This window comes from Mytilus edulis, chromosome 6, assembly GCF_963676685.1.
Source record: "Mytilus edulis chromosome 6, xbMytEdul2.2, whole genome shotgun sequence".
NCBI classification, from domain to species: Eukaryota; Metazoa; Mollusca; class Bivalvia; order Mytilida; family Mytilidae; genus Mytilus; species Mytilus edulis.
The window spans coordinates 56,751,645-56,765,233 of record NC_092349.1 but is presented as its reverse complement, the minus strand read 5'-3'; the positions used below and the strand labels follow the sequence as shown (position 1 = coordinate 56,765,233).

Here is a 13,589-nt window from a genome sequence, read left to right as displayed (position 1 = left end):
CTTGAAGGCCGTATACGATAACCTATATTTGTTAATTTCTGTAATATTTGGTCTCTTATCAAGAGTTGTCCTATTGTCAATCATACCACATCTTCTTTTTATGGTAAATTAAAGTAAATGTTAATGCGTCTTTGTTGTTTTTCTTAGGGACGACATCAAAAGTTCAATGTAAGATAAAAAAAAACTTAATTCATATAGTTTTTTCACTGACCCCCTACCCCCTTCTTAACTTAATCTAGTAAAAATTCAATATGAACAATAAGGATATATATAAAATCAATGTCAATTAAACAAAACTTGCAGTAGTTTTGACCCACCCCACCCCCAAACTATTTGCCTGAATTAAGTTGTTTATCCTTCATTGATTTTGTTTATGTCTTCTCTTACGGAACACTAGATTATTCTTTTTATTCCCATTTTCAAATACGCAGTTTTTGTTAAATGAATTTAAAAACATAAATTTCATCAATTTCTTTATTGTCTTAAATAATTAAGTTTGCAGTTCGAAAGTCATTTTGAATGGGATGCACTGAAACTGGTTTCCTCCTAATCAGTGGATGTGACACCGCAGAAGGCAACGACTTTCTGCAACCTACGCCAAAATGTTTGTCAGAGAGGTCATTCAAGTCTTTTGGAGCATGTTTTGAGTTCTGTGTTGTATATAACTTCTGATTTTGCCTCTGTCCCATGCATCACCGTGTGTTTTGGCCATAAATCGGTTTAATTGAACTTTAGTGCTTAAAATGATTTTTTTCTTCAGACGATTCTTTGGAAATTCAGTATACGGGAAACCTTTTTGGCATGAATCTGTCTGCCATGGCATTCGGCGACTAGAGGTGGGTATTTTTTTTTTATTTTTTTTACCTTTTTTACAGTGAATTTATATGGGAGGGACATTCTGACTTTAACCGTGCTTATTGAAAAATGACCATGCAAAAAACTTTAGGGTATACTATTTTTTGGCTTAAAAAATAGGGTGGGTTCCGTAATGGAAACACAAATCTTTTTGTATTTGCCTAGCATATCTCAGACCACCACGTACATCAGTGAATGACGCATACACCAAATGTTGACATAAACTTCCTTATTTCTTACAAAACAATATCTTTCAATCTGATAAGTTGTTGCCCTTTTGTAAACTTATAACACCCTACCCCATTTCAACCTATGATATTGAAAGTTTTGCCAAAAAATCCCCAAAATTACATAAATTATGCCAAATTAAGAATACTATATATATGATAACAACTTGAAATGTCTAAATAACAAAACAAACAAAATATTGCCAAAATCAAAAATTCCAAAATAAAAAAGTGTATGCGAAATTAAACAAAAAATACTTTTTTCGATATTTATTAAAAATAGATATACTGTATAGAGTTTTTTATTTATTTTTTACAAATCACAGTAACTGGCATTGCTGTTGATAACTGTTGAGTCACAAGTTGAAGCCAATTACTCTAAAATCTCTAAAGGAAACATTTTCAGTTTCACGCTTCATTATAGCAAGGACTTTCTATTAGTATAGAAAGTCCCTGATTGTAGATATAATAAAGAAAAGCTCCCAATGATAAGAGATAAATTCGCAATACTAAAGTGATATAAATTTTGTAGTCAAACATAGTTCAGTTTAAAACCATTACCAAATATGCCATAATTTAAAAACTAGTAAAACATATATGTATATGAAAAAGACAGCATCTTTTCTAAATAAAATACCGTTTTGGCTTCCTGGCTTGGGATTTTCCAAGAGGCGAATGTAGCTGGATCAAAGCTAGTCCAGATAATCATGCCGTCTGCTGTGGGTATTTTTCGATTTTGACTTTTTTTTATCCCAAATTGACGTCCCAGAAAAAAATTAAAATAGCCTTGCCAGACGTCATAATTATTTGGACTAGATCAAAGCATGATATTATTCTCCTCTCAATTCCACTCTTAAAATCTTACACGGAAGAGCCCTACAGGAAATATGATTCATCTGGGAACAGTATAGATCCTCTATAGATCAGTATATCATTTTTAATGTATATCCGTCGCGTCTCAAGAAAACGTTCAGACTCATTTATTACATTTTGTAATTTACTATTTTTAATACGGAAATATATCGTAGTCACTCCGGTATGAACCGGTCACATATCATCCGGGCTACAAGGGGAAAGAACAAAAGACAGAGAATTTACAAACTCAATCAACAAAATATATCATGCTATCCCGCTCAGTTAGAGCCGAAACTCGAAGCAGAGCCAAAGAAGACATCAAACGTGTTATAAATGCAATTGACAAAGTTAGAAAATGGTAAGAAAACAGAGAAAATTTGACATGTCAAGTGTGTCTGGATAATTTTTTATTTGTAATTTGTGCTACACGACGCGACCACTGTACCATTTGACATATATAATTTAGTATTTATAATACAGTGTTTAGCCAAACAAATATTTTAAGAGATATTATGCATTTTTGCATTTACTCTGCCTAGCTCTGATCACAGGAATCAGAGATTCACAACAATTGTAGACTTGAACTGTTGAAGATACAAATTTATAAATAGTTCAATATTACTCTGACGTCCAACTGGTGTTGTGTCAGACAAGCTGGGGCCGTGGGACGTCAGAGCTCGTCCCATATCAAAAAGTGGATAAAAATAGATGCGCTGCTTCGTCGCTTCTGACGGCCTTGGAATTATATAAATCGGGTACCAATTTTTAGCTCACCATTCTAAAGGAACAGTGAGCTTTAGCCATCACTTGTCGTCGTCGTCCGTCTGGTGTAAACTATTTCAAACATCTTCTCCTCTAAAACCACTGAACCAATTTCAACCAAACTTAGGCTGAATGATCCTTAGGGTAAAGAACTGTATCTAGAATAAAGTTTGTGTTTTATTTTGTGTTTCGTCAAAAAACATGGCCACCATGGCTAAAACTAGAACGTAGGGGTAAAATGCAGTTTTTGGCTTATATCTTATAAAAACTAAAGCAGTTGAGATGAATCTAATAACCCATTGTTGGGTTGCTGCCACTAAATTGGTAATTTTAAGGAAATTTTGCAGTTTTTGGTTATTATCTTGAATAGTATTAATGATAAAAATAAACTGTAAACAGCAAATATGTTCAGCAAAGTAAGATCTACAAATAAGTTCATATGACCGAAATTGTCAATTAACCCCTTAAAGAGTTATAAAAATCTTCTCCTTTAAAACTACTGAACCAATTCCAACCAAATTTTAGCTGAATGATACTTAGGGTATCAAGAATAAAGTTTGTGTTTTATTTTTTGTTTCTTCAAAAAACATGGCCACCATGGCTAAAAATAGAACATAGGGTAAAATGCAGTTTTTGGCTTACATCTCAAAAACCAGAGCATTTAGAGCAAATCTAATATGGATAAAAGTGTTCATTAGGTCAAGTTCTATCATCCCTGAAATTTTCAGATGAATCTAACAACCCATTGTTGGGTTGCTGCCACTGAATTGATAATTTTAAGGAAATTTTGCAGTTTTTGGTACATCTTGAATATTATTAAACGGCTAGTAGCTACGATTTTCATTAAATATACTTTTTTAAACTATATACTGAATTTTGTACAAAAAGTTAAATAATTATGATTAAAACAATTACTGGTTACGTCCCATTAATTATAAGCATTTAGAAGCTTTTTAACGTTTAACACCTACATTTATTTATTATCTATAGATAATAATTCGATGCTAAGCCCAACCCTTATTCATATGACCTTTACCCTTCAGTTCCCAATGCGCAATCGCACATTGTGCCTCGAAGGGAAAATGGTCGAACAGGGGAATGTTATCGCGGAAATGGTACGCGAATTTACAGTTTCAGCGAGAAAAGAAACAAAAAAGAGGTGCAGACAAGTTATTGTAAATTAAAAATTAAAAACGTCGATGAGATCGGTCATTAAAATCACTCAAAACACCTGCGACGCAGGCAAAGTCGAACAGAAGTAGCCGACGGTTTGCGTAATGTTTACATTTCTTAAATTTTCCAGATCACATGAAAAAAAATCTCAACCTGTTCATAATTGTCAAAAATATGTTTATAAATTTACGGGCAGTAATCTCCCACCTTAGAAGAAATTAGAAATCAACTTCCTAAACTTTAGTATTATTCTTCAAGTGTATCCTTCATGGAGGCCCCGATTTAACACACAAACATGTGTATACATTATCGGCATGGTTTGGTCATACAAATGTAGTAACAAGTGTATAATATCGCCGTTGTTGGAGAATCTTGAGTTGGAATAATATGCCGGTATTTGTTATATTTTTTATTTACCTAATTTGATAAATGGCGTCGTCAAATATGTACGTTTAATAAAGAGTAATTATCAAATATGTAAGAAAACAAAAAGCACGTGTTCGTATCTATATATATCTTGGTTAGCTCACTCGCTATGTCGGCAAAGTTCGGGAAGTAAACCCGATGCATAATTAATGAGATGAATAGGCACACAACACGATATGAATTATCAATTATTAACACTTCTGTAGTTTATGAAAACATTCTAGCGATCTTATTGCTTATATTTAGTACATATCTTTGATTTTAGCAGCTTTAAAACGTGTTCATAATTTTGTCAAAATCGTAGCTACTATCCCTTTAATGATAAAGATAAACTGTATTTACAAAAGTTTTCAGCAAAGTAAGATCTACAAATAAGTTTATTTAACCAAAACTGTCAATTGATCCCTGAAGGAGTCATTGTCCTTTAAAGACAATTTTACACAATTTGTGTAAAAGATAAATGCCAAAAAATCAAGGTGAGCGATTCTGGCTCTTGAGAGCCTCTTGTTCATTTATCTCTTCATTTATGCCTCATTTATAGGATATCCATGTTTAACATTTAGTAGCCAACCACAATTTTTCACCTCCTTTACAGGAGATCAGTATTAAGCATTTAGTGCCAACCACGATAACAATTGGAAGCTCTAGGACATTTAGATTACTTGCATCGTAAACGAACGAGGTGTTTGATTATGGTCATTTGCATAAATCATCACTTTTTTCTTGTGGTCACGTGATAATCTTGACGTCCTTTTGAAAATAAAAGTAAAAATGTCTGAATCGATGGGTCACTGTGAAAACTGTTTAAATATGGAAAAATAAAGGGTGGCAGGTAGGTGAATCGAAGCTTACATAAATGAAGAGATAAATGAAAATTGAAAAATGAACAAATTGATACCCGATTTATATAATTCCAAGGCCGTTAGTTGGCACCAGAAGCGACGTAGGAGCGCATCTATTTTGGATGGGCAAATATCCACTTTTTGATATGGGAGAGCTCTGACAACCCCAGCTTGTCTGGCAAAACAACTGATGGACGTCAGAGTAATCTCGGACTAATTTATAAAATGTAGTCTTAACTAGTACATGTAGTATAGTTAGGGAAGATCTTCTTTGGTTCAATTGGTTAGAGCACTGCCTTAAGACCCTCAGATTGAGGGATCCAATCTCACATCTACCGTCCATGGATTTTCACTTTTAACTTGTCAACATGGTCAAACATTGTTACTTTTGTCCACCATTGAAATATTTGTACAAGACAGGGTTAACGTTGATCAGAAATGGACAAGCCATGTCAGAGTTCGCAAAACTTTTTTTGACCCATCGGTCATGGGACCGACAAAGCAAGATTATTTGTCAGTCCATAAAATTAATAACATATTTTATGCTGAGGCCTAAATTAAAATATTGTTTGTTTGCCCTTTTCCGACCCTATGTTTTGAAACAGGGTAGGTAGGTAGGTAAAATATTTTATTTTTTTCCCCAAAAAAATAACTTGGCTCGGTATATTATTTGTCATGGGTAGGCAGGTAGGTAAAATATTTTATTTTATAGATACAAAATCTGCATAATGTCATTTTTTTGTCCGTTTTGTTTTTGCAAATAAGTTTTCCGCTGGGACTATTAGTTTTGAAAAAAAAATATATAAGAGATAACTTTGTACTGGTAAGATAATGTCAATTTAATGATTGTAATTTTGTTTGTAATTTATCATTTCTAGGGAGAATGATTGTAATTTTGTTTGTAATTTATCATTTCTAGGGAGAATGATTGTAATTTTGTTTGTAATTTATCATTTCTAGGGAGAAACGATGGGTGACTATTGGAGAAACAACCATGAAGATTTTTAAATGGGTACCAGTCACAGCCTCTGAACCCAGTCAGGTTTGTACATAGACTTAAGTGTAAACAGCGACCCAATTATGTATTAAGAAGATCTGGTGTCATTTTGATTGGACTGCAACTTAACACTAGAAATAAAAATCTATACATGTTACAATGATTGATTAGAATTGATCATGATTCATGTGTCAAATTTATTTAAAACTAAGAGATGTTATCGTGGGACAGACAATTGCAAATATGAGTGGTAAAGTTAAACTAGTTGTCAAGAGATGACTGAATCAAGCTTAAATCTTTACTTGTACCAAGATCAGTCGCCGAACCAATTTGAAAGATAAATTCAGTACATTCTCTACTGTTCTATGTGTTTAGACAATTTGCATGCAATCTAAGAAACTCATTCCTGGTATATACATATATGCTCCTCAATATTTTGAAAAATTCAAAGTGTTGTTATTTTATAAATAATTACAGTAATTTATCTCAATGAAAATTCATGTTTACACATAAGTGATGACTACTGGACTGGTGATAAATAAATAAATATTGTAAAATGGATAGCCAGTTAGATCTCATACCATATTCCTAGGTTACTGACGAAATGAAACACGCGTCTGGCGTACTCAATTATAATCCTGGTACCTTTGATAACTATTTACACCACTGGTTCGATGCCACTGCTGGTGGATGTGTGTCCTCAGGGTATCACCAGCCCAGTAGTCAACACCAAAATGAATATCAATAATGTGGTCACTTTTATAAACTTCCTGTTTACAAAACTTTTAATTTTTCAAAAAACTAAGGATTTTCTTATCCCAGGCATAGATTACCTTAGCCGTATTTGGCACAACCTTTAGGAATTTGGATCCTCAATGCACTTCAACTTTGTACTTGTTTGGCTTTCTGAATATTTTGATATGAGCATCACTGATGAGTCTGGCGTACTAAATTATAATCCTGGTACCTTTGACAACTATTTACTGTTCATCTAGAACTAATATACAATGTATTTATCTATATCATGTCAATTATTTTTACAGGGTGGCGGGCTTAAAAGAACAATAAAGGCAAGAGGAAAAACTGTTGCAAAGAAGACAGAAAACAAGGAAAATACACCATCTAATGATAGGAGCTTTTCCAGTCAAGGTAGGATAAATGTCAACATCTTCATAAAAAAAAAGTCTATGTAATTAAATATACACGAACACAAATATAATTAGTTGTAAGGTGAACATGTCTGTCTTAGCAGGTTCATCTGACCTTCACCGCATGTTCATAGTTCATTGGGAAAAAAATAAAATTTTCATGGTACAATGTATGTAGAAATAGGAAAATGTGGTATGAGTGCCAATGAGACAACTCTCCAACCAAGTCACAATTTGCAAAAGTTAAAAAAAGAGGGACGAAAGATACCAAAGGGACAGTCAAACTCATAAATCTAAAACAAACTGACAACGCCATGGCTAAAAATGAAAAAGACAAACAGAAAAACAATAGTACACATGACACAACATAGTTATAGGTAAAAGTACAGCCTTCAACACAAAGTCTTGGCTTACACACAACAGCAAGCTATAAATATTGCAGATACATGTAAACACTCTATTAGAATGATTTTTTTAAATTTCCCTGCTACATGTAGCAACACCAAAACAAATGTCCATATTTGAACACCAGCATTTTTAAAAAATGCAGCTGCTGGTGTTGCAATTTTAATAATGACATCAATTACAATGTACATGTAACCCATACAGCTTTGTTTCCAAACTAAAAGAAGAATGTCTTTTTATAGCATATTAATCTATTGTAATAAAAATTCATAATATCTAATAAAATTTGTAAATTTAGCTATTTGTTTAAAGTAACATTCGTTTATAGTAGAAAATTGTTTTAACTTAAATAAGCTACAATTAAAAATTGCTTGCTAGTCCCTCTCTGTGATTAATATTAGATAACTCTGGTTAATTTCCCAATCAATCTATCATGAAGGGGAGATAAAAAGTTCGATTTACATTTTATTGTTTTATTTCAAAAATGATGAACGGTTCTTTATATTGGTATGTATTCATTGTAAACTTTCAAATTAATGAAATCATATTCGTACATCAATGTTTTTGATACACCAATAACAAAAACTGAAATATATTGAATTCATACATTTTGTAATTATTCAAAATTATATCAGAAACCTATATTTAATTATAAAATAATGAACCTGTTGAAGGGAGACAATACTCTCATTTTTTTTCCCGAATCGGCACATAATACAAAGAAATGTCACTCTTGCATACAAATGACACATCAATATAATTTATTAACTGTGCATTCGTGCTCCACCTTCAATGAAGATTCTAAATTATAAATATAACCAAAAGTTGTTAATCTATAGGATAGTGAAGACTAATGAAAGCTAACCCACTGTAAAGATATTTCTTTAAAATTTTTTAAAACTTCCTCAGAAAAATGCTTGAGCCACTTGACTTTCATAGCTCATAATTAACATTTTTATGCCCCACCTACGATAGTAGAGGGGCATTACGTTTTCTGGTCTGTGGCTCCGTTCGTCCGTCCGTCTGTCTGTGCTTCCGTTCGTCCGTCCGTTCAGGTTAATGTTTTTGGTCAAGGTAGTTTTCGATGAAGCTGAAGTCCAATCAACTTGAAACTTAGTACACTTGTTGCTTATGATATGATCTTTTTAATTTTAAAGCCAAATTAGACTTTTGACCCCAATTTCACAGTCCACTGAACATAGAAAACGAAAGTGGGAGTTTCAGGTTAAAGTTTTTGGTCAAGGTAGTTTTTGATGAAGCTGAAGTCCAATCAACTTGAAACTTAGTACACTTGTTGCTTATGATATGATCTTTTTAATTTTAAAGCCAAATTAGACTTTTGACCCCAATTTCACGGTCCACTGAACATAGAAAATGAAAGTGGGAGTTTCAGGTTAAAGTTTTTGGTCAAGGTAGTTTTTGATGAAGCTGAAGTCCAATCAACTTGAAACTTAGTACACTTGTTGCTTATGATATGATCTTTCTAATTTTAGCCAAATTAGACTTTTGACCCCAATTTCACCGTCCACTGAACATAGAAAATGAAAGTGGGAGTTTCAGGTTAAAGTTTTTGGTCAAGGTAGTTTTTGATGAAGCTGAAGTCCAATCAACTTGAAATTTAGTACACTTGTTGCTTATGATATGATCTTTTTAATTTTAAAGCCAAATTAGACTTTTGACCCCAATTTCACGGTCCACTAAACATAGAAAATGATAGTGGGAGTTTCAGGTTAAAGTTTTTGATCAAGGTAGTTTTTGATAAAATTGAAGTCCAATCAACTTGAAACTTAGTACATATGTTCCCTATAGTATAATCTTTCTAATTTTAATGCCAAATTAGATTATTACCCAATTTCACGGTCCATGGAACATGGTAAAGGATAGTGCGAGTGGGGCATCTGTGTACTTTGGACACATTCTTGTTACACAATATTTTAATAAAGTAGTAAAATATTATTTGCTTCTCAAATTGTAAGACGCAATAAAAATTGTATGCTTGCATCATCTTATCCAAATACAGATTTTATTAAGTCCAGAACATTTCGACATTTGTTTGTTTATTGTCGAGCCTGCAACTTTTGTTGCAGAAAGCTCGACATAGGGATAGTGATCCGGCTACGGCGGCGGCGGTGTTAGCTAACTTCTTAAAAGCTTTATATTTTAGAAGGTGGAAGACCTGGATGCTTCATACTTTGTATATAGATGCTTCATGTTACGAGGTTTCCGTCAGTCACATGTCCAATGTCCTTGACCTCATTTTCATGGTTCAGTGACCACTTGAAAAAAAAGTTCAAATTTTTTGTAATGTTGAATTCTCTCTTATTATAAGTAATAGGATAACTATATTTGATATGTGCGTACCTTGCAAGGTCCTCATGTCTGTCAGACAGTTTTCACTTGACCTCGACCTCATTTCATGGATCAGTGAACAAGGTTAAGTTTTGGTGGTCAAGTCCATATCTCAGATACTATAAGCAATAGGGCTAGTATATTCAGTGTATGGAAGGACTGTAAGGTGTACATCTCCAACTGGCAGGTGTCATCTGACCTTGACCTCATTTTCATGGTTCAGTGGTTATAGTTAAATTTTTGCGTTTTGGTCTGTTTTTCTCATACTATATGCAATAGGTCTACTATATTTGTTGTATGGAACGATTGTAAGGTGTACATGTCTATCAGGCAGATGTCATGTGACCTTGACCTCATTTTCATGGTTCAGTGGTCAAAGTTAAATTTTTGTGTTTTGGTCTGTTTTTCTCATACTATATGCAATAGGTCTACTATATTTGTTGTATTGAACGATTGTAAGGTGTACATGTCTAACGGGCAGATGTCATGTGACCTTGACCTCATTTTCATGGTTCAGTGGTCAAAGTTAAGTTTTTGAGTTTTGGTCTTTTTATCTAATACTATATGCCATAGGTCAACTGTATTTGGTGTATGGAAATATTTTATGATCTTTATGTTAGTCGCACAGGTTTTATTTGACCGTGACCTCATTTTCACGGTTCATTGCACAGTGTTCAGGTTTTGTGTTTTGGTCTATTTTTCTTAAACTATAAGTAATGGGTCAACTATATATGTTGTATAGAAGCATTGTTAGCTGTACATGTCTGCCTGGCATGGTTCATCTGACCTTGACCTCATTTTCAAGGTTCATTGGTCTATGTTTAGTTATCTTGGTTAATGTTAAGTTTATGTGACAATTGTTATAAAGCTTAGCTTTATACTTAGGACTATCAACATAATATCAATGATTAGTATAGAAGGCGAGACATTTCAGTGTGTGCACTCTTGTTTTTAGAAATACTGGTTTGTTACAAATCACACACATACATGGGTAAGATCCGACTAAATACCAATATCCTGATTTTGTCAATTAAATATGCTACATTTTAGATTATTTTTTTTTCATTTTTCAGGTCCCTCAAGTGTTTATACAGATGAGAACACACAGCAGTCAACTATGTCCCAAGCTGATAGTGAATGCTCTGGGTTTATTAATGAAGATTCTAACCAGTCTTATGCTGAGAATTCTAACATGGCATTTTCTCAAGTTGGAGAGGATAGCAACGAATCAGATCAGAATAGAACAACTGATGTCAGACTAGGTAATTGGATATAAGAAGATGTGGTATGAGTTCCAATGAGACAACCTTCCATCCAAGTAACAATTTATAAAAGTAAACAATTATAGGTCTACTTTGATTACATACTAAACTACATAAAAATAAGGAGATGTGGTATGATTGCTATCCATCAGAGTTAAAATGAGTTATTGGAAAGTAATTAAAAACTGCTATACAGCCTTTATCAATGAGAAGAACCAATGATTTTGTCACTATAAAAGGTCACAAAATGAAAAATGTGAATAAATTCAAACGGGAAAACTAAAATCCTAATTTCATTAATTTATAACAAAACCAAGAAAAATCAAACATGACAAACATGAACAAACAACAACCTTTGCACTACAGGCTCCTGATCACTTGAGACAGGCACATTGAATTAACAAAATGAGGCAGGATTAGCAAGGTTTAACATGTTTGTGAGATCTCAACCCCAGTTTTTCATGCTTCAACAATGATCAAAATTAAAAGTATATACCAACACATGAAAAAATCTGAAACAGTTCAAACTAGACATTTTAGTTTCTAGTATATTTATATTATTTGTTTTTGTAGCGATGAGTATGATGCGTGAAGAAAAGAAAGATACAAATGGTAAGATCTATACAAATGGTATATGTTTTTTTGTAGGTTTATGTAAGGTCCAAATTGAAATCAGAATACACATAAACTTAATTCTAACCTTTAAAACAAAATTTGACAAAGTCAATATTTTTAGGAAGTAGATTTGTTTGCTTGTTGCGATGCACTGTCAATTTGAAAAATATCATTAACTTTTCTACCAAAAAATCTTAAAAACGTAGTATTGACATTTTTTGTTTTGTGGGTACCAGTAAGTGAATTAGGAAATCTTGCATTTTCATTGATATTTGATGTCTTGTTTTAAAGTCTGCATTCAGTTTCATTAGAATGTTTGTAAATTGTTGAACATTAAAATTGTGGTTCCTTTGTACCCATGAAATCCACAATGATAATAAAAGTATTCTAATTTGGTGTTCTGATTTCAAAAAAAGGCAACAGTAGTACACCATGTATACCACTGTTCGAAAGTCATCAATCGATCGAGAGAAAACAAATCCGGGTTACAAACTAAAACTGAAGTAAACACATCAACTATATTAAAGAGGAAAACAACAAAACAACAGAAGCACTGAAGTGCAACAAAAAAACAAAACTACAATGCAACGGACACAGAAACGGACTATAAGAATAGATAACAACTGCCATTTTCCTGACTTGGTACAGAAAAATCAGAAGTTCTAAGAGAAGGTCTACATTCATCTGTTCATGGTTAGTTATCTAAAACATTTGTCTTTGTCAAATGAGAACGGTTTCTCTCCTTGGGTCTTACAAGATGTTTTTTTTTTTCAAGTTTTATTGTTATGTGTATAATTTATGTTTTTACTCTTTCAGATTCCACTACAAGTAAAGAATCAGAAGAATCACCGGTCAAGAGACCGAAAGTAGACTCATCATGATGACATTAGGCCATTGTTTTATCATTGTATCATCTATTTGATTAATCATGATAATGGGGATATTTTTTCCAGACATTTTTTTTATCTCGTAATTCATTAGCCTCAGAAACAATATCAAAGGGAAAATATCCACAAAAGGTTTCCATCTAAAATCATGATTCTGCAAAATCGTGTAGTAAAGAATAAAACCCCCCCCCTCTGGATCCGCCTATGGGAGCGTAAAAAACAGATCAAGTTTGATTTTGTTAGTTTTAGAATTTACTGACAAGAAAAACAGCCCTATTAGTTTCCTTAACATTTGGATTTACTTTGGTTTCCTGATGAAAGTTTCTTACAATTCAAAATTATAAAATTTGGAAGAAAAATAAATGTAATGGACCAATAAAATACAGGTCAAGTTTGATTTTCATTGTTTTGATGTTTAATAATTTACTATTTGCATGTATTTAAGAGTTGAATCATAGTTGGCATAAAAATAAGGATTTCTTTTTGTTTCCAGATGACAATTACAGTTCTGCTTGACCCAAACTTTTGAAATTTGAAAACAATGTCATAGACCTTGAAATACATGTGAAGTTTGATTTTAATGGTTTTAAGATTTACTGGTCAATACTTGTTACTTTTGATAACCTCAAAACTTGGATTTCCAGATGATAATCCTAGAACCAATGTTCAATTATAGTGACGACATTTGCACATATTCATTCATGAGCTTTAAGATACTAGTCAAATTTGATTTTGATGGTTGTGACATCTACTGTTCTATAGTAACAGCCTTTTTGGTTGTGACAT

The 13,589-nt window shown here is 32.8% G+C and overlaps 1 protein-coding gene across 1 annotated transcript; it reads left to right on the top strand.

Moving 5' to 3' along the window:
* Window positions 1-2,123: 2,123 nt before the first annotated feature.
* LOC139527937 (B-cell CLL/lymphoma 7 protein family member A-like) lies at window positions 2,124-12,868 on the top strand. Its single transcript, XM_071323628.1, has 6 exons — window positions 2,124-2,295; window positions 6,101-6,182; window positions 7,181-7,286; window positions 11,113-11,301; window positions 11,875-11,913; window positions 12,733-12,868. The coding sequence occupies exons 1-6, from the start codon at window positions 2,204-2,206 to the stop codon at window positions 12,795-12,797; spliced, it is 573 nt and encodes a 190-aa protein (XP_071179729.1). The 5' UTR covers window positions 2,124-2,203; the 3' UTR covers window positions 12,798-12,868.
* The last annotated feature ends 721 nt before the right edge of the window (window positions 12,869-13,589 follow it).